This window comes from Cyrtonyx montezumae, unplaced genomic scaffold, assembly GCF_038088225.1.
Source record: "Cyrtonyx montezumae isolate F1298 unplaced genomic scaffold, pur_monq_1.0 scaffold_9, whole genome shotgun sequence".
NCBI lineage: Eukaryota > Metazoa > Chordata > Aves > Galliformes > Odontophoridae > Cyrtonyx > Cyrtonyx montezumae.
This window is the reverse complement of record NW_027072100.1, coordinates 13,365,703-13,386,232: the sequence shown is the minus strand read 5'-3', so window position 1 is coordinate 13,386,232 and position 20,530 is coordinate 13,365,703. Positions and strand designations below refer to the sequence as shown.

General features: G+C 52.7%; 1 protein-coding gene across 1 annotated transcript; it reads right to left on the bottom strand.

Moving 5' to 3' along the window:
* Positions 1-6,170: 6,170 nt before the first annotated feature.
* SALL4 (spalt like transcription factor 4) lies at positions 6,171-20,056 on the bottom strand. The gene is made up of 4 exons (XM_065754275.1): positions 19,987-20,056; positions 10,195-12,720; positions 9,461-9,768; positions 6,171-8,306 (listed from the first exon to the last, which is right to left on the bottom strand). The coding sequence occupies exons 1-4, from the start codon at positions 20,054-20,056 to the stop codon at positions 7,884-7,886; spliced, it is 3,327 nt and encodes a 1,108-aa protein (XP_065610347.1). The 3' UTR covers positions 6,171-7,883.
* Positions 20,057-20,530: the final 474 nt, after the last annotated feature.

Genomic DNA, 20,530 nt, shown 5'->3' with positions numbered 1-20,530 from the left:
CGGGGCGGAGCGGGGCGGGATGCGCTTCCCAGCAGCGCCTCGGCTCGGCTCGGCCCGGCCCGCGCCGTCTGGCGGCTCCGCTCTCAGCACGCAGGTGCCGCGCCCGCCCCGCCCGGTCCGCCCCGCCCCGGCTCGGTTCTGTGCTGCGGGCGGGGCACCGCGCTGCCGGCTCCCGCCGCTCCGACGTCCCGCATCCCACCTGCCGCTCCCCCTCGGTGCCCCCCCCCCCCCCCCCGCCCCAGCTCTTTCTCCCAGCCGAGCTCGGCCCCCCCATGTCGCCCTTGGCCGCCTGTGTGCGTGACTTCACCCCCGGCACGTCTCGCGTGTCCAATGCCTTCTTCAGCCGGCACGCGTGGACGTGTTGGTTGTGTCTCCCGTTCACACCGTCCCTCCACCCACGTCACAGGACCAGGTTTCCCAGGGCTGCCCCTCGAATCGTTCCTGCTCAGTGACCGTTACCCACGCACAGCCAAGAATTGCTTTCGGGCCTGGTTCATGTTTCATCTGTAAATTCTCATAGGAGTTGTTCCAACGTTTCCATTCCGTTTAAGACTCAAAGCTTTTCTCTGCAAAGCTTTTCTTTCCCAGTTCCTTCAGCCACTCCCCGTAAGCTTTGTGCTCCAGACCCTGCTCAGCTCTGCTGCCCATCTCTGGCTCTGGTTCTGGGTCCTTCCTCTGGGTCCTCCTCATCTCATGTCCTTCCTGCAGTGGGGGCCCAACACTGAGCACGGTGCTCAGGGTACGGCCTCACCAGCAGCAGAGTGGAGGGACCATCACCTCCTGCTCCTGCTGACCACCTCCTCCCTGTCCGAAACCACCGCATCCACACCTGCACGCTCTGCAGGAGGAAATGCCCAGTGCAGAGCAGGATCGGATGAAACAGAGCTGCATGTCCATCTCAGCACCTTCTGCAGTCCTGGTCGACACAAAATCTGTGCCTGTTTCTAGAGCAAGGCCAGCTTTTACTCTTCCATTTGCAGACTGTTGGCAAAACCTTTCCCTTACCAAATAACCTGCCCAGAATTGGTCACCAGGCAAAGGGAGCAGTCCCGCGCAGCCGCTCCGTGCCCGTGGCAGTGCTGCTGCAGCTCCTGGCCCTGCCTGCACTTGGCTTTGTATGTAGCTCATGGCCGAGCCAAAGTACCACAGCAACACTGACCAAGAGCAGAGAACAGATGAGTAAGCCATAGTGCAAGTGCAAAATCTCTGACATACTCAAGAGCACGAGGTGTTCCTGTTAAGGTGCACGTTGCTTACAGAGTGCCTCCCTGCCTGTTTTGTCTTGGGATTCTGGGCAAGAAAATGCGTGATAAAAGTGAATCATTATTCAGCAACACTACACAAGCATGTCGTGTATTGTAATGTACAAATTATGGCATTCAAAGGACGGACTTCAAATACCCGTTGGATGCAAAACACATGTTCTGATGGAACAGCACCAGTCCCAACTGCCACTGCTCTGCACTCCAACCCCTCAGAGACTGCTCACGCTGAAATGAAAGCTGATGAGCATCGTCCTGATGCTGTAATCACGTCCACCAACTCCATTTTTTGGCACATCAAATTCTGAATGAAATAGAATGGAAATGGAATGGGATTTATTTTATTTTTTTTAAGATTAAGCTCATCAGTGTTATTTTCTTTGAGGTGAAAGTGGCCCTGCATTTCTGAAGTGCTGGTGCCATGTGGCTCTTGGTTCCTGTGCATTCGGGACAGAAAGGAACGCTGTCACTCCTTCCCAAGGAGCAGATCCTGCACGTCACCCAGCTCTGCTGGCCCCGAACACGGTGCAGAAGCAGCAAGCTGTCCTACAGGGAACGCAGCTCCAGTCCTCCAACACGGGAGCAGAGGGATGCTTACAGGGGGCCATGTCCTCAGGGATAGCAGATGTGGCTGATAGAGAAATGAAGCAAGAGGGATAGTGCATCCTGCAGAGACGCTTCCACAGCACCGCAGGGTTCTAACCAACGTTCAGAGCTTTCCTTGCAGGCCTCTTTTCCTGCCTTGTGTAGTAATGTGTTCGATTTTCGCTTGGAAAATCCCAGTGAACAGCACAGGCTCACCTGGAGCCCCATGGGCCGAACTCGCTCCTCCATGTACTCCTTCCACAGCTACAGAGAGCTGAGGTCTGACCTCCCCATCACGGCAGGGATGTGCTCCCTGATTTCCAAGCCTTTCATTAGCCCGATGAGAAGGAATGCCCAAAGCAGAGCCTCCAGCCACAGACCAAGAACTTGGGTTTTTAAACCAAGTGCAATAAAGCTTAGTTTCTGTAAGCACAAGACACAACAACTGCTAACTAAATGAGCTACTTTATTTTTCAGTTTTCAAAACATTATGTTTGTTTGTTTTCTCAGATGACTCAATAAAGAGCACAGCAAGCAATGCTTTATTTTTTACCCCTCAGTCACAGAGCCAAACCTGGAGCACTCAGCCTCTGCTGGGGCTGCGCTGTACGCAGATGTTGATGGTGCAGTGGTTTCATTCCTGCACAGCACAGATCCTACTTCAAGAGCAGAACTTGGAAATTCAAAGGCTGAGCCCCTGTTGGTGATGCAGAGGGCTGCACAGAACTACCAGGTGGTTGATTACAGTGATTTAGTATATTTTCCCAGAGCAGGCAGTGCAAGCACACTTGTTTGGCAAGTAGGACTACATTTGATGCCCTGCACAGCAGTGTCTTGTGCTCTGCCATCCGAGACCAGCGAGAGCTCAGCCTGCACAAAGCAGCCCGTGTGCAAGGCCAGCTGCCCAGGGCTGCCTACATCAAACCTGCAACTTCTGTGTGTGAGTTCTTCATATGATGTAAGCAACTGATCGTTCCAGCCCTCTTTTCTAACAGCAAATGTGAAACAAACTGCTTTACCTGAAAACCTCAGATTCCAAATGCTTCGAGCTGCTTGTGCACCAAGAAAAACAAAGCAAGCCTGTTCTGTAGTGGGTCCCCACGGAAGCAGCCTCCCTCCTCGTCCTTCTGCCTTTCTCCCCAGCTCTCCATTGGCCATCAGGCAGCACACCCTCCCCTCCGTCACAGCCCTGCACCCACTGCTCGTGGCACAGCTGCTCAGCCATGGGCAGTGTCTTCAGAGTGTCTCACGGATCCTCACACCGACCCAGGTCTGCCTCCCACTGATTAAAGGGTAGGTAAATTATAAGCTATTATGGGGTGGTGCCTACATTCCTCCAAGAAACAAGACCTAGTGCCAGTTACTCACCCAAACAAGAGATGCTTGCTTTGACAGTGCATTTGCCATTTGCACCCATTACCTATTCAGCACAATATACCATAAATTTTATTCTATTCTAGTTATGCACTTAAATAAACGTGTGAGTCTGCCACGCACAGGACTCCTGTGATTTCACCTGATGAACACTACAGAAGGTGATAACCATGATACTGTTCATATGCTGGAAGAGCAATATGGTTTTGGGGCTGCAGTGGCTTTGGCTTACTGTGTTTGTTGCTTTTCCCACTGCCCCCAGACATGAGTAGCAAATTACAGGCAACTCTGACATCTAAGGGGATGGCTCAGATGGAGGTGTGTAACTGGTTGCACAATGTGCCCGTGATTCCACAGGCCAGTCACACCGTGGCATTTTGCCCGTGGCTGGCATTACCTCATTTCATAACTGCATGCTTTCCCACCAGGACACACCTTCTTTGTCTGCAGATGTAGCCCTGTGCTCACGGTGCAGCTGGGTTTGCGAGGCAGAGGAGCGTGCAGGCGCGGGCAGCCGGTTGCTAGGGGCTTGCAAACCTGCAGGGACGCAGTGCTGTGCTGCACACTGTGCCGTTTCCCCACACCCTGGACTCACTCACACAGATGACACGGAAACAGAAGCTCGGGGAGGCGAAACGTCACTCTTTCTCAAGGCATTACTGGGACAGACCTACGACATTCACTCACAACAAGGAGGGAGCATGCTGGCAAGAGAGACACAGGACGAGAGCAGGAGCCACTAGCAACGGGCTGTCCTTGCTCGTGTGCCCCGAGCCTGCATGGGATGCATTCATCTCCTAAATTTATCTTCCAAGCATCTGAACTCAGACAAGACTACTGCAATTAATGGGCGACTTAAACACTACCAGATTACAATGCACTGTTAACACCTGCATCTCTGATCCGCGCGGACGGCTTTGATATTATTTTTTTTCTCCTGACAAGTGGGCGATAGCGGATATCCTTTAAGCCTATATTTAATGAAGCCCTCCATAAATCCATCAACACTTGCTAAGGGAAACTACAATAAAGCTCATACTGCCATGGGCTCCACTACGGAGGGAACATTTGGTGTTCTCATAACGAAGCCGCAGAGCGGAGACTTCTCACGCTGATCTGAGGAAGTGCAGCATTTGTAGGGGAGCTTTTCCCTCCTCACTCAATTATATGTTGCAGATCAGGAGGAAGACAAGCCCTCCGTATCTAATTTTCAAAACAGGATTATTGTCAAACTATCATTCCTCAAGGACAGCTGTCAGATGTAAGGAACAAAGGCAGAAAAAAGTGCTGACTGCAAGAAAAATAAACACTCATTTCGTTTTGTTTGCACTTGAGATGATTTTGCTATCAGCTTTAGCTGTATTCTAAACTCTTCCCATGCTGATTCTTACTGTTGTTACACATCCTGGGGGTGGCATTAAAAAATGTCAACCTTTAAACAGAGAACAAATGGTTCCTGAATTTGTTTCACATTTCACATTTGCAAATAGCAGGAAAAACGTCTGTAGCCACTGGTACTGTGTCAGTGTGATGAAACTGACGGGGGAACAGAGGAAGGGATAATGAAGAAATTACACTTTTTCGAAACTGGACATCGTGAGCTGAGAATGCGCATGGAAACGTGGATACCCCAAACCAGCAGATGAGTGACTGCTAAGCATCAAGGACCTGAGGAATCAAGCTGGCTCCACCAGAACACCGGGAGTGCCAAGCTGCCCTCACGTTCCCACAGCTCACAAAGCAGGCACCCCAACCTCCAGTATGGGTGCTGGTCTGAAAGCTCAGACGAGCTAACTGGAGTATGCACAAATGGCCAAGAGCAGTTATTAATATAAATGGGATCACATATTTTGGGTCATACTTGCTCTCAAATCTAAGCAAAAGCATAGAAGCCTTTCCATACAACAGTTAGCAAACCGTTTTCTAAAATTCCTTTTCTTTTTCCTTTTTGCTGTTCACTGTGTCCTACTGGACCAGATCGGGAGGGAACCCAGAAGCATCCTGAGCCCTCTGGTACCACCATCCCGAGGGCACGAAGGCTGCAGCTCCCCCTGCCCCTCCCGCAGCCCCCACCAGAAGTCAATCTTTGGGCTACAAGATGTGACACCCAGAGGGACTCATAAAGAACTCTGAAAGGAGAGGGATGCTGTGCTGGGCTGGCTGGGATGGCAGTATACAACTGAGGCACGATGGGCTCTAAAAATCACACCAATAAATCACCGTTTGTCAGAAACCTTCTCAATATCAGTGGCGTTAACAGAAGAGGGCTACAGAGAAATACCACTCCTTCTAAACAACTAGGTTTAGCTGCTTTTGAGTTGCTACTTAAGTTCAGAACATAGAAAATGCGATGTAGTAATTCAGAGGAGCACGCAGCTGATTGTTCTGGTTGTTTTGTTGTTCTGTTTTGGTTTTTTTTTTGCTTCTGAGTTATGCTTCCTGCCCTGCTGGGAGCACAGCAAGAGATATTTTTCTAGGTCAGTGATGGGTGTAAGGCAGAGCCAAGCACACATCCAGCACTCACCCACACAGCCCAGCACGGGACCCCTGAGCCCAGCACCAGGGCTGAGTGCATTCACCAGAGCAATAAGTCCTCTACTCGGTGAGGAACAGGAAAGTCCCTGGGGGCAGAAAGTTCCCAGGGCAGAGAGCGCTCTCCCACTCCAAGTGCTTTCCCTTCTGGATGTGTAGACTGGGTGTACAATGTTTTTTAACTTCCTGTGCATCCACCCCACGTTATCACCTTTTATCAAGTTCAGTATTCCCAAGAAGTTGACCCAGACATTCCTCTTCCTGCTCCCCAGCTTCAGTTGCTTTAAGTAAAGCAAAAAGAAAGCTTAACCCAGGATTGTGGAGCTGAAGTCACAGGCCTGAGATAGCCTGACCTTGCTCATAAAGAGACAAACGCATCACCACAAGAACTTAAGCACTCTGTGTGAAAAAGCCATCCCAAAATTTATTCTCAAAATGTCAACAGAAACTCATCAGTAGATACTCAAAACTACAGAGTTCTTACATAAAAGTCATACATTCACAATGCAGAAAACTTGACAAGAGGGATGCCTTTAGCATGTTCATGTAACAATATCCATCTTACAGTGTAAACAGGTACTGCTATGTTCTTACTTACAAGTCCAGCAGGAAAGGCACAACTCGGCATACAGAGATCATAAGCAAGAATCAGGTGCAACAACATTACACAAACTTTTGGTGATCTGTATTTTTGGAGCCTTTCACAACAGACACTGGACTTGGTTTCCTGCAGTCCACAAAGACTTCTTCCCGTCGCTCAGTCCTTTACCAAACGCTCAGTTTCCAGACTGGTTTAGATCCCATTACACGTAGTTCCAGCAGACATTAGAGGAATAGTGAAAGGTCAGTCCAGTTCTTCAGGTGCTCCCACTAATACATCAGGTTTTGGTTTCAGATAGTGCATGGAAGCATCTGCTTGAATCTCAGTTTATTACAGTGGTCATTAATAGAAAAATAGACACTACATCTACAAAAAGAAAAAAAATGAGGTAGATAACTTAGAATCCAGATGACCATCCCAGCAACCTTCATACAATATGCACGGATCATTAATTACCATGTTGGCAGAATGCAACTTCACAGACCACCAAGAAACTTAATGACCAGAGTAGGAATGCCATCCAAAACCCAAAAAACACATTTAACCTAAGCATGAATACTTCATATTTAAATACAGGTTTACACAGACTGATCCTCTAAATTACTCAAATTAAAAACAATAAAACTAAAATAAAATAAAAAGAACCAACAAAGTCTCTTGCTAAGGAAACTAGTTCCCATGCCTAATTGCAACAGTCACCTGAGATTCCTTGCAGAGCTTTTAGACCTGGCTTCCCAAGGCAAGTCTTCCCTTTCAAGAAAGAAAAAAGTATATACATACCCACCCACGTTCGTTTTGGGCTCTTGGTATTGAAATAAAACATCTAGGAAAAACTGCACATCTTTGGAAGTAGGGATTTTGGCACTATGCTCGGAGGACTGTTCTAGTAGTAGTATTAAATAAGCAGCAGTCAACAAAACAGAATTAATTCCTTGGAAGCAGTGATTGAAGAAAAACAGCAACTTCCTTTCATAGAACTTCTGAGGCAAAAAGGAATTAAAAAAAAATCATTTTTATCGCCATTATAGTAAAAAAAAAATACATTCAGAGATCACACAGAGCCAAAAACTCAAACAGAAAAACTATGTCTAAGAGGGTGGCAGACACCGTAGGATATTTACCCGCATTGACATTTCTCATCAGTAAATACAAGCTTCTCCGTCAGCAGTACGCTGCTTCCACTCTATTCAAACCCCCAGGTATTTTGCTCTAAATGAAGAGGTAAATATTCTAAACCTTTGGAATTTCAAGTTGTAGAAACTTCTGTAAGGCTGTACACGTTAAAGTCACACGTAAGAACTACTTTGCAAGACCCGCATCTTTCCAAATAAAAGGAAATCCTATTCTTTATTATTTACTATTTGCAAAGCAATATCATGATTGTACTCTGGGCAACGTAATCTTACAAAGACAACCATAAAATCATTTGCACGTCAATAGGAAAATAGGAGGCTGAAGTGGAATCTCTTAAAAATATATGTTTGTATATATATATTTGTTCTTTCTGTACGTCATCTTCGCTAGAGTTCTTAGCTAACAGCGATTTTGTTCTCCTCCATGAAGTGAGGGAACTGATGTTTTGGCACGTTGTCTGCAGCAGCACTGCTGGCCTTCTCTGCATCAGCACCAGTCCCAGACTGGGTCCCATCCGTTTTGGAAACCGAAGCAGTGTTCATTGGCGAGCCGCCGCCGGCGGGGAGCGGCAGGGTCGGGATGCCGCCGCTCTGGATCACCGAGATCTCGTTGGTCTTCATCGCTATGCCATTGCTGAGCACCGCCGTGTACTGATTCCACACCGTGGGGTCGATGCTCACCGAAGGAGCCACGATATCCTTGGGAAACATTTCAGATACCTTCTTGGGATCGTTCCCCAGCAGAGCCATGGGGTTATCAATGGAAAGCCTTCTTCCCCGTCTGGCAGAGTTATTCCACATGTGAGTTCCTACGTGGACCTTTCCAAGAGGGAAAGCAGAGAATCATTAACGCCACAGATCTTTTATGACAAACTCACGTTCTGCTTTGCTTGCAGCCGAGCCGCTCAGAAGCAGCTGAGTGTGCACTCACAGTCAGCGTGCATTCGGGCAGGCATTTAGGCTGGCTAGCTCTTGCCTGCCTTCATCCTCAGCCTTCCACCTGGAGGACAGTCATTCAGCAGCCATACATAACCACAGCTCCTCAGCTTACTGAAGTCCTTGCAGGACTGTGTCCTTACAGTTACTTGAAACCACATCAGCACAGCTGCTCCCCTCGCTCTCAACAAAGAGAAGTCACATTATTTGCCACCAACAGACTGCACTGACAAAGTACTGCTCAGTGCAAAAAAGGCCTCAGCAAGCAATTTGGAGAGATGCTGCACCTCAGCTAAAGCCTTCCACGGCGCACGCAAGGTGCTACTGCTTCCCATGAGCAACTGCTCACAAACTGCAAAGTTTAACACCTCCCACTCCCCCCCAGCAGCATTTACACAAACAAACTGAAGAGGATCTCATAGGACTGCGTGAGGGAGCTGTGAGTCCCCTGTAGGGCAGGATGGACTGATCTGCAGACAGACAGACCTGCTGCACCACTGTCACCCAACCCCCAAGCACTGCGCTCGCTCAGGACTATCAGTTTCGCTCCTCCTTGTGCTGAACCAGTTACCAAGCACGCAGTGTAACACATGTATTCCGTAAGCATTATTTTGTAGCACTTTACATACAAAACGTCTGTGCCAAACCCAAACAGAAAGGAAGCAGCTGTCTCAAAGGACAAACCCCTGCTACAAGGCTGGATGGGGCTGCAGGCAACATGGTTGAGAGGGAGGGATCCCTGCCTCCAGCAAGGGGTTGGGACCACATGATCTTAAAGGTCCCTAACAACTCAATCCACACTATGATTCTGTACTATCCAGAAAGGAAAAAAAAAAAAAAAAACAAATCAAGGAGAGCAGCAAAGTCTTAGAAACAACTTGTGTGAGAAAACCTCAGGAAGGACACAGGAGTCAAAGACGACCATTTGAAGGAGCCAGAGAAATGCTCCCAGAGGCTGTACTACCAGCAATAGTCCTCCCTCCCTGGTAAGGCCCTGCCCAGCAAAGGGGACCACAACGCAGCAGTTGGCAGCTCACCTTCAGGTTCCCTTTGGTCGTAAAGGCTCTCCCACAGATGGTGCAGGCAAACGGCTTTTCCCCGGTATGGGTCCGCTCGTGGATCTGCAGGGCGCTGGCGGAGGAGAAGTTCTTCCCACACGTAGTGCAGATGTGCTGCTTGGCTGGACGGCAGAACTTGGGTCGTGGCACGAGGAGAGGAGCGACACCAGGGGAGAGAGCTGGTGGGCCAATGAAATGGCTAGTGCTAATGGGACGCTCGCTTGGCATTTCCATCTTTATGAGGGCTGGAGGGGCTCTAACAAAAGCAGCTGGAATACTATTTCGACCTTGGGAAGAAAAGGGCATATTCTCAGTTCCTCATTAAGTGCAGCTACGTGTCGTTCTCAGTGCTAAAGAGATCAAAAAACCCCACAAAATGCTCCAGTTTTAATGCCACCTTCTTGGGTTAAATGGTTTTCCATTGAACATCAATGTGAATATTGTAAATGCTATAGGGAGGTATCGGGTGTGCCCAAGGAAGACAGCAAGCGCACTGTCCCTACTTATTTTAAGGACCTGTGCTCCCCTCCATTACATGAGAAGTCAAACAAAAGTTCAGTACTAATTTTAAGTCTGAGTCAGGAAAGCTCTCCTGGTCTTACTGGAGAAGGTGGAACTGAATAGGTTTTGCCTCCTGTCAGTCCTGTTAGACAAGGCCTTCCCCCGTCCCACTCCCCCACCCCAACTAACTGCCAGCGCTTCACATTACTCACCATACTCTCCATTTGCAAAGTGTAGCCCAGGTTCTTCTTTAATGACTTTGCGACCAATGTTGCCGTAAGTTAAATCCAAAGCAACGACCCCTTCCATTTCCCCAGGAGCACCCTCAGGACCCTCCGGTTTACCTCCCGTGCCCGCATCTTCTTGGCTGGTGAAGCTAGGTGACTTTGACCTCACGCTCTCGGTTTGGCTGTTGGCAGGGGACAGAGCCTGCAGCGAGGTGGACTCGGAGGCGGCAGGGCTGCGGCCGTTCTGATAATCGGGGTCTCCGGCCACAGAGGACGAATCGTTCGTCATGCCATCGCTTTCTGTAGATCCATTGTCACTGGACTTCAAACTGCTTTGCCGCTGCAGGTTCAGAGCAGAGCTGACCATCTTCATTTGGTTCTCCAGGGCTGCAATGCCAGAGAAGCCAGCTGCTGCGGCCGGCAACTCCGACTGCGCATCGAATGGGGTGGGAGGCTTCGAGGAACTCCTGGGGCCATCCTGAGACTCCAGGTCCTCCTCCATCTCCATGCTTTCCACGTTCTCATCCGGGCGGTTGATGTCACCGTTCTTCTCAGCTGCAGCAGGATCCACGTCGGCGTTGTCACTGGGGTTTTCTGGCATGGGCGTGTTTGGAATCTGTCCCCCCATATGCATGCGGATGTGCTGCTGCAACACAACCGCGTTTGTGAACTTCTTCTGGCAAATAGGACACGAGTGCTGCATCTTCAGAGGAGTATTGGCCCGGTGCACCCCATAATGAGTTTTAAGATTCCCTTTGGTGGAGAAGGCACGGCCACAGATCTTACACTTGAACGGCCGCTCCCCGGTGTGGGTACGATAATGCATTTTGAGCGAGCTCTGGCAGCTCAGCACTCGGTGACAGATCAGGCACTCGTTGGGGTCCGCAGTGGACTTGTCGATGTTCTCCACCAGCTGCTGAAGCTTGGATGTTTCTGAGCCTTGCTCATTCGACCCGCCCGCGTGGAAGATGCTCACGCTGCAGGCAGCTTGCGGGGAGCTCAAGCTCTGCTCCGTTCCAGATTCGTGACCGACCGCCCCGGATGAGGAAGAGCCGCCTTCGCTGTCCGGAGAAGGCCGTGCGGGCAGGTCAGCAGGGAAGGCGGCCGGCTCCTTGGTGCCCACCAGGCCGGGGGCATTTGGAGGAGCACTGGAGGCTGCAGAGGTAGGCAGGGTGGTCAGCAGGGGTTTGCTATCCACGATTAGGTTAGACTCATCCAGCGGCACAGACATCCCATAGGGGATCCCACTGCTTGTGGGAACATTGTCCAGGTGCTCAGGGACCGGGTAAGGATTCATCTTGATGTGGGGGTACTTGTCTTTGTGACGCTGGAAATGCACTTTAAGGTTTCCTTTGGTTGTAAAGCGGTTACCGCAGATGTTGCACTTGTAGGGCCTCTCGCCGGTGTGGGAGCGGAGGTGGATCTGCAGGGCGCTGTCGTTGCCGAACACCTTACCGCAGAACTTACACTTGTGTTTGAAGAACGGCTCTTCCGCGCTCGCTTTGCTTTCGGACACGCAAATGTTGGGAGGTTTCCCTTTCACCCTCTTCGAGGAATCTATGACAGAAGAAACAGCCGAAAGGGGATTCTGGAAGATGACGGAGTGGGAGGACTGAGGTAGCAAAGGATTTGGGAACCGAGCAATGGAGCCGGCGAAGGTTCTGCTCGCCTCCGGCTTCAAGGGGAAGGAGGAGGAGAGGCCGGCAGCCAGCGAGCCGGCGGCCGCAACACCAGTGTTAGCGTGAGGTAGTTTGCCTTGCTTCAAGGACTCCAGCGATAGGCTCTGGCTGCCCGCCTTCTGCCCGATCAGCGCGACCGCGGCCGACAGCTGCTGGGACATGTGAGCACCCAGCGCCTTCAGCGGGTCGGCGGCGGCGGCGATGGACGGGTGCAGGGCGTGAGGGGCCATCATGGCGATCTGGATGCGGATCTGCTCCGTCAGCTGGATCTGCTGGAGCTGCTGCTGCTGCAAGCACACGAGCTGCTCCAGGATCATCGGGATGGCGTTAAAACCGGCGGCCGAAGAAGCGATGGCATCGGTGGCGCGCTGGTTCACAGCCACTTTAGTGCCACGTATGGTCTGCAAAGTCACATTAGTGTTCGGTACTTTGGATTTTGGTAGATAGCTCAGCCCAGGAGCCACAGGCGCGGCCGGGGGCTCTAGTTTGAGGTACATCCCTCCGACCGACTCCGCATCGATTTTTCCTTCTCTCTTCTCTGCAGATCCAGTGCAGCCCTTCCCCTGAGCGTCCTTGCGTGCCCTGCTATCCCCTCGGTCACTCGAGAAGCTCCCGACAGCAGCTTCAGAGAACCCTTCAGGAGGGACTGCCCCCTCACCGTCATTCATGATTAGGACAGGTGGATTTTTAGTGCAATTTTTCTTATGCTCAAGAAATTCAGAGAGATCGAAGAATTCTGCACAGCATTTCTCACAGATCTTAGTTTCCTCTGTTCGGCACCTTTTGGAGCTCATCTCGCCATCTCCGTCACCTGGGACGTCTCGTGGACTCCCTTGAAATAAAAGAGAGTCATGTTATGAATAGCTGCATTTAGACCGGGCTCACCAGAGCTGCAACTCAAAGACACAGGACACTGCGAGTCCCACAGCCCAGTGTGCGCACTGAAATCCAACTCCTTCGCCACCACTTCATTTGCAGCCCTAAGAAAATACACATCTCAGCTCTGTTTTCCAGAGCACCAATACAAATGAAGTCTCACGAGGATCGAGAGGAGTTTATTGTGAATCCCTTCGTACAGGTGGAAATGGAACAGCGCAGACCGGCCAGTCCCTGCAGAATGGTGACTGGAGCATGACAGGCGAGACCAGCAGGCACCGCAGCAGAAGAAAAACCTGGTTTGTGTATGCTCGCTTTGTATTTATTTTTGTTTGAACCTCAAAATTCTTAGTTAATGGTCTCACAGAAATCGTTAACGCGAAGTTCAGAGCAGTTCGTTCTTCACTGATACAGTAAATGACATTCACTCCCCCACGATGGAGGTAATTACTACCTAAGAGCGCTGACAGAAGTGAAACGAACTCCAATATTAGCTCTGAAATGTTTCAGAAGCAAACTCACACGAAAAAGCCCCTAGAAAGTCACAGCAATAACAAGAAGACAATTAACTTACAGAAACCCCAGGGACAGCAGTGAACCTACAGCGATGCTGACAACCCCTGGAGCACTGAGCTGCGGCCCTGCTGACAACACACACCAGGTCCAGAGCCAACGAGGACGCTGTGTTCAGCTGCATCTGTAACTTGCTCCTTCCCTCTCCCTGAAGGAGAGGGAGCCTGCAGGTCCACTCCTGCCCTCCGCTGCCCCACACACCCGGCACTATTTGCAGGTGGACACGTAGAAAATACAACTCAGGGAAGAACCAGAATGGGAAGAGAGGCTGAGAAATTCTAAACCAAAACAGGATGTTTTCGCTGAACGCAGCCACCCTCCAAGCAGCGAGCTCCCGCAGAGCTCGAGGTGGGTGAGGAGCGGGAGGCGATGCCCAGGCCCCGCACTGCAGCACCACGCTGCGACCCGCGGCCATCGCTCCAACCCCCACGGGTGCCAGGGGCACAGCAAGCACGACCCTGCCTCGCCTCCCACACGGCAGGGGCACGCTGCAGGCCCCAGCACGATGACGTCTGAATCAAAAGAGCCCTTGTACTCACGTCCTGCATCTCCAGGGGTGCACTCCAGGGCTGAGCTCCTATTCCACACTACCAACACACACCGTCCTGAAGTGGAACCAAGCACCCTGCAAGCACCACAGCCATTTGTGGCTTTCATTTTAAAGGTGTAACTGAACCACACATCCGATACGTGTGTATATCCTGTACATGGCAGGGTGGAGGTGTCCGGGCAGCAGCCCCAGCACGTTCACCATCTGCTCTGGGGCAGCGTAAGAGCTCCGTGGGGGGTGATATTGTAAACCCTGACATTTGTCCGGGTAAAAGGGTATTATATACACATATATATTCAACTAATCAAAACTTCAGCTGCTTAATGTGTTGACTGATGGGAAGTACACGTGAAAGCCTTTTTAAAAACGCTAGACCAACCAACTCAACTCTCTGAGTACCACAGAGCTGCTGTATGCAGCGTGCAGAGCAATAAATCCAACCCTGCCCACAGCAGGTCTGCTCAGCACACGGCAGGTTACGCGTCAAGATCTCCTTGAGCAAGTTGAAGAGATGCTCCTGGCTACGATCAACTGTTTCAAACCCTCATACCTAAACAGCTCTACAGGGACAGTGACATACTTTTCTTCCACCCCTCCCCCCCCCCAAAACAACTTTCACAAACGAAGGAAATGAAAACATTTACAAAAAGAGTTTTGTTTCCATACCTCTCATTGCAAATGGGAAATTGACACGTCTAAATTCAATTTCACTCATGGGACAACAGATCTGATCTGCAGACTGTGTAAGTAAAAGTACATGATGCAAAACCTGACAGCAATTATTGACCAACTGAGGTCAAGAATGGACACCTTCAACCTCCCACCTTTGGGAGAGTCCGAACAGTTACAAGGGGAAAGAAAGTGCTCAGGAGTGGAAGAAGCATCTTCTGTAACTGCTGCACAGAGCCCGGGTCCCTCCTTAACTATGTGGGTACCTACTTCCATCCAACTTCACAGAACCACGGCCATAAACACCACAACCTTTTCCAAGTGTTTTAGTGTTTGAAGCTTTACCTTCCCCCTGTTGCAAAACACCCTCAGGTTTTACTTCAGGGAGCACAGTGCTTTCTGCCCACCCCTCCCGTGAGCACACACATCACACAGCAGCTTGCACCTCTGCAGTGCCCAATGCCACAAGTGGAACAGGGAGGGCCGTGTGACAGACCATGGCCCACCCCAAGGAGATATCCTAGGATAACCAAGTCCAGGCAAGTCCTCAAAGTTCAATGGCTTCCAAGCATATCATCATTTACCTCCCTTCCACTGACAGCCCCTTCCTATTTTTCCACCTAAGACTGTGCTATATCCAAAGACCGTTGCTGCCCGAGCTGCAGGACAACCCATGCTCCCCATTACTGTAAGGAGCTCCAGAAGTGACTTTTCTGCTCTCACACAGCCCTGCCACCTCGCAGGACAGCTGCAGCATGTCCTCAGGCCCAGGAGCAGCAGCAGGTGGGGCCGCCCCACGCAGCCACCAGCGCTGTCACAGTCACATTCTGGTTTCTGGTTCCCCCATCTGACAGCTGGGCACTAGCTGAGCACTCCAAATGAATTATATCCCCAGCTCCCGTTGACCTGCTGTATGACACAGAAGGGAAAGTAAGGCTTAACACTTCCCTACAACTCACGGAGATCGAGTACAGTGCTTCACTCATCTCCCAACGCTTTGTTGGTGGCCGTTTTTAAGATACATGCTCAGCAAAGAGTAAGGTGCTGGGGGTCAGAGCAGCACTCCCTCACCCCACCCCGCTCACACCATCAGCAGACCTGCACCCCACAGGGCCCCGTGCCCCAGCGGCACAAGCACCTCCTGAGCAGCCACAGCAGTGCCCCTGCACTCAGCTCTGCCGGCCTTGCTGGTGTGGCTTTTCCTTTTTTTTTTTTCTTCCCTTTTTCTTTAAAATCTCCCCACCCCCGAATTTCAGGAATGTTATCTCCCAGCATCTAGTTATCCAATAAGTTAGAAGAATGCGGTAAACCCAGCAGGGGGGTTAGATTGAATCACTGGCAAATGGATGGAAAAAATCCACTATTGTGTAGGACAAGGCGGTCATCGACAAGGAGGGCTGATAAAATCCACACAGCTCGAATTAAGGGAGGTGATTTTCTGAGAGAGAACCAGTAAAAGAGGAGAGAAGTAAATCTTATCGGGCTGGCTTTCATTGGGAGCAGGGTGCTGCTGGCCCACCACTCATCTCACCCATTAGCAGCCTCACTCTGCTCTTTTTTTCTGTCCAACAGTGATTACATTTTCTCGGACGTGATTTGGGAGGAATCTGCCGGGACTAAAGCCGCTCAGTGCCTCCAGTGAGCTCGCTTTTTGCACGGACCAGGTACGGTCAGACAGCTCCAGCTGTGGAAAGGTGGGCTCGGCCCCGAGGTGCCCTCCCCAGTTCCCCTCACCCCTCCAGCTGACGACTTCAGCCATTTCCACAACTGCCCCAACTTTCCCTTCTGCCCCAGTGCAACGTAACACCGCATTTTCTTTAACTGAAACTGCCCAAATAAATAAATAAAATGCCTTGTGGGAGCACGGAAAGCCTCTGACTGACTTCTTACAGAGCAATCCGAAGGCCCCGATGGTTCCTCTGCCGAATTCACCAGCAGCGTTGGCTGCCCGAGCCCGAGCCACCCACGTGCTACCACCGCCCGCAGCTCCTCGTGCTTCCAGGTTTCCTCAAGGCATCTTTTAACCATCCGATCACGTACCTAACGATTTGCTCATTTCATTTTCGCTCATCCACCTACCAAAGATTCACCGAAGGGCACCGTGAGCTGCGCTAACAGCCGCATCCGAGGGGCAGAGCCGCGGGAAAGAAAAAAAACCCGCAGCTCACGCGCTCCTCTCAGCCCCCCCTCCCCCCCCACGAGGGGCCCGGAGCCCCACTCCCTCCCCAGCAGCCTCCAAAGATCGTGATGAAGGGCTTTACACCCCGGACCCCCCCCCCGCGGTACCTGAGCATCGCTCCCGGCGCCGCGCGGCGGAGGGCACTCAGCGCCCGCGGGGCTGCGGATCCCGGGGGGGGGGGGGGGGGCGGCCGCAAACCCACGGCCCACCCATGACTGCTATTACTTCTCACTCGGTTTTTTCTTTAAGCAAAGGGGCTCCCCGGCTCCTGCTTCAAAGCAAAAGTGCCTTAAGAAAAAAAGACAGAGCTTTCCCCCCCCCCGGCCCGGCCCTACCTGTGCTCCGCGCTCCTCCCGCAGCCGTGGGCGCGGCGGCCCCGGACCGCACTTAACACGAGTACAGTGTTTAAGAGCGAGCTAAACGGCACAAACCCCGCTGCCAAGGTCAATTGCATGAGAGTCCTAATTGTAAGCCTGACATCAACTTACCACCCACAGCAAGCGGGAGGAGGCAAAGGTTAGAGCAGCAGCTCTGTCAAAACGTCACATGCCGCCGAGCCCAGCGAAGGGCTCCATCACTACAACCAATATAATGTTTCACTTACGTAAAAGGAAAAACAAGCGGGCAGCATCCAGCCCCGGGCCCGGGCCCCTCCGGCCGCGCGGCACCACGCGTGCCCGTCCCCCTCCCCTTCCCCCCCATCGCTCTGCGCCCATTTCGGACGAACCCAAACTAACCCGAGCCATAACAAAACCCACCGCTCCCGGAGCCGCCACCTTTCCGCGCCGAGCACCTCGCGACGTCAGCGCGGCTCCGGGAACCGAATAAATGAAATCCAATTCCCGGGAAAAGCCGCACTCCGATACTGTATTTTTAAGAATAAATCGGATGAGTTTTATTTTTTTTTTTTCTAGCGGCAGCTATCCGCCACAATGGGCATTTTCATCCCCTTTGTGGAAATGCTAATTTCGCTCTGTCGCACGATGCTCCGGTGCCCACCTGCTGATTTTTTGACCTGTTAATTGATCACCGGGTTGGCCGCGGCGCCGCATTGTTCGCGGAGGAGGGTCCCGCATCGCTTCGGGAAACAAAACCACCACCAAAACAAAAAACAAACAAAAAAAAAGGGGGCATTTGCAAAATAGGAGATAAGGGCTTGATTTTATTATTTCGGTGATGATGTATATACCCGATAACGTCCCAGCCAAACCCCCGCACGATTCGCACTCCGCTGCGCACACCTGGAGCGGGGAACACGGGGACCGCTCCGGACATCGCCCACCCGGAGCCCACGCGTTTTCATTTCGGAAGGCACGGAGCTCCCGCAGGGGCCGGGGCCGCGCTGCGGGGACGTGTCCCGACCGAGGGCCGCCCCGAGGGGTCCCGGCAGAGCGCGGCCGCGGGGCGGCGCCCGGCAGCCCCATCCCGGCCCCATCCCGACCCCGGCCCGGCCCCATCCCGGCCGCGCTCCGGTGCCCCCGCGACCCACAAAGGCGGCCCCGGCCCCATCCCGGCGGCGGCAGGACCCCCCGCCCCCCTCCGGAGGGGTGAGAACTTCACCAGGTCCCCCCTGGCCCGTGCTGCTCCGGCTCCCGTGGAGGGGGGGTGGGGGGGTGTGTTAAAAGAAGAGGGAGGGGAAAAAAAAACCCAACTCGACCAACACAAAAGCAGCTGGCCGTTGCCCCAAGTGCGCGGTGTGGAGCGATCCTCCCCTCGCAGCACACCTCCCCCGCCCCGACGGGCCGCATCAGGAGTTATTAACCCTTTTGTTTCAGCGCGGCCCCGGAGGTGGCTTTCCAGCAGCGGGCAGAGATTTACATGTGGAAACATCACCTCCATCCCCCAACCTAACCATATGCACAAAGGAAAACAGTCATGCATTAAACATGGGATTTATTGCCTTCTGGCCAGCTTGCCGATTCTTAAGTCACCATTAACCGGACCCAACAATTGCACATTTCGACTCAAAGAAGAGAGGAGGGGGAGGAGGAAAAAAATTAAGAGCCCAAACCTCCTGCGGTTTGGGAATCAACAGCTCCCGTAACGTGCATTGCTACCGATCAATTCCAGGACTGGAACCCTCCCCACCCCAAAAAAAAGACAAGCAGCCCCCGGGGAAGGCAAGGAACCCCCAAAACCCCTAGAGCTGACCCACAGAAGTGCTTAACCGCAACACCCACAACTCTAAGGAAGCGGCCGGGGCCGCTCTGGCAGCTCTTCCCGCACCGTCCGACCCCGCTATCCGCAGCGGGACGGACCCCGGGACCGACCCCCCCACCCCCCCGGATCTGCCCCCGCTCCGCAGCACGGACTGAGCTGCGGCTCCGCCGGGGGAAGCCGTGCACGGAGCGACAGCCCCGACCCCCCTCTGCCGCGGGGACCGCCGGCAAACAGCCCCTTCCCTGCACGCCCTCTGGGATAACTGGAGTTTAAATATATCCTTTCCTCTTCCCTTCGCAAGGCAAAGGGCTGCGAGATCGCCGAAAAGAAGGCAGAGTGATTTGCGGGAGCGAAATCCGCCGCACCACCCAAATACAAAGCGCTCCCGCACACCCCGCATTAGCTCACCGGAGTTATTTTAGGAAGTCGGAAATCAAAGATGGCTGGAGGTCAAGCTACAAAAGGTCCAGGGCGATTGTGATCTCCAACAAAAATAGTCCGAGTGCTTCCACCCCCCCCTTTTTTTTTTTTCCTTCTCCTTTTAAAAGCCCCACAAAGTCTTCATCTAACTACCGACAAATGTGCAAATCGGGGAAACCAAACTCATTTCCTACCCCCGAAAAGATGGTTCACAATTCCTTCCGCCCCCCCCCCCCCGCCACCCAAAATCCTTTCCGCCCCAGGAAAGGTTTGGGGGTCCCCTCCCACGGGGCCGCACCCCGCACCCCCCACGCGGGATCCGGCGCTGCTCCGCGGGACGGGGGTCCTCCCGCGTGGGGGGGGAGCGGGGCATCGGAGGCCGCCAGGGAGAGGGCCCCTGGGGCCGCGCTGCGGGCAGCAACGAGCCCCCCCCCCACCCCCCCTCGGGTGCACAGCCCCGCGGAACAACTCCGCGGTGGGGCCCCGGAGGGGGAGCGGAGTGCCCCCAAAAAGCCGGCGGGGACCTGGGGTCGGAGCCCGAGGGGGAAGGAGCAAGGGGTGAAACACGAGGGTAAAGAAAAGCCCCCCCCTCCTCCCCCCCCCCCAGAGATCGCCCCGCTGCCTCCGCCGCGCATCAGCCGGGCTGCGAGCACCGCACCCCCCCCCCTTACCACTTGCAGCATCTGGGGGCTGCTCCTCGGAGTTGATGTGCTGGGGCTTCGCCTGCTTCCGTCGCGACATGGTGCACCAGCATCGGGAGCAAAATAGTAGCAATTATTTTCCTCTTCACAACAAATTCCTAGAGTTGGGAAATTACCCCCATTGGGCGGAATGCGCATGTCAGAGTAATTATGATTATCAATAATGCATTGCGATTTATCATGGGTCCCTGACAGCTGATTGGCCTGAGTCCAAGGGCTCACAGATTATTCAAATAAGGTCCATTGATCAGGGCGCACCGGGGCACGCTGGGCGATGTAGTCCCGGCCCGGCCCGGCCCGGCGACAAAGGCGGAGTGGCCCCGGGAGGGGGGGATGGGGGGGGATGGAAAGCAGCGAGCTGATCCCGCTCGGGGAGTAAACAAACACGCGGCAGCCGGGGACAATACCTTCGTTATCTCACCTGCGCTTTTTATATTGTACTTTTGGGGTAGTTTTTTTTTGTAGTTTTTTTTTCCCTCCCTAAAGCGAGCGAGCGAGCAGGAGCTCGGGACAA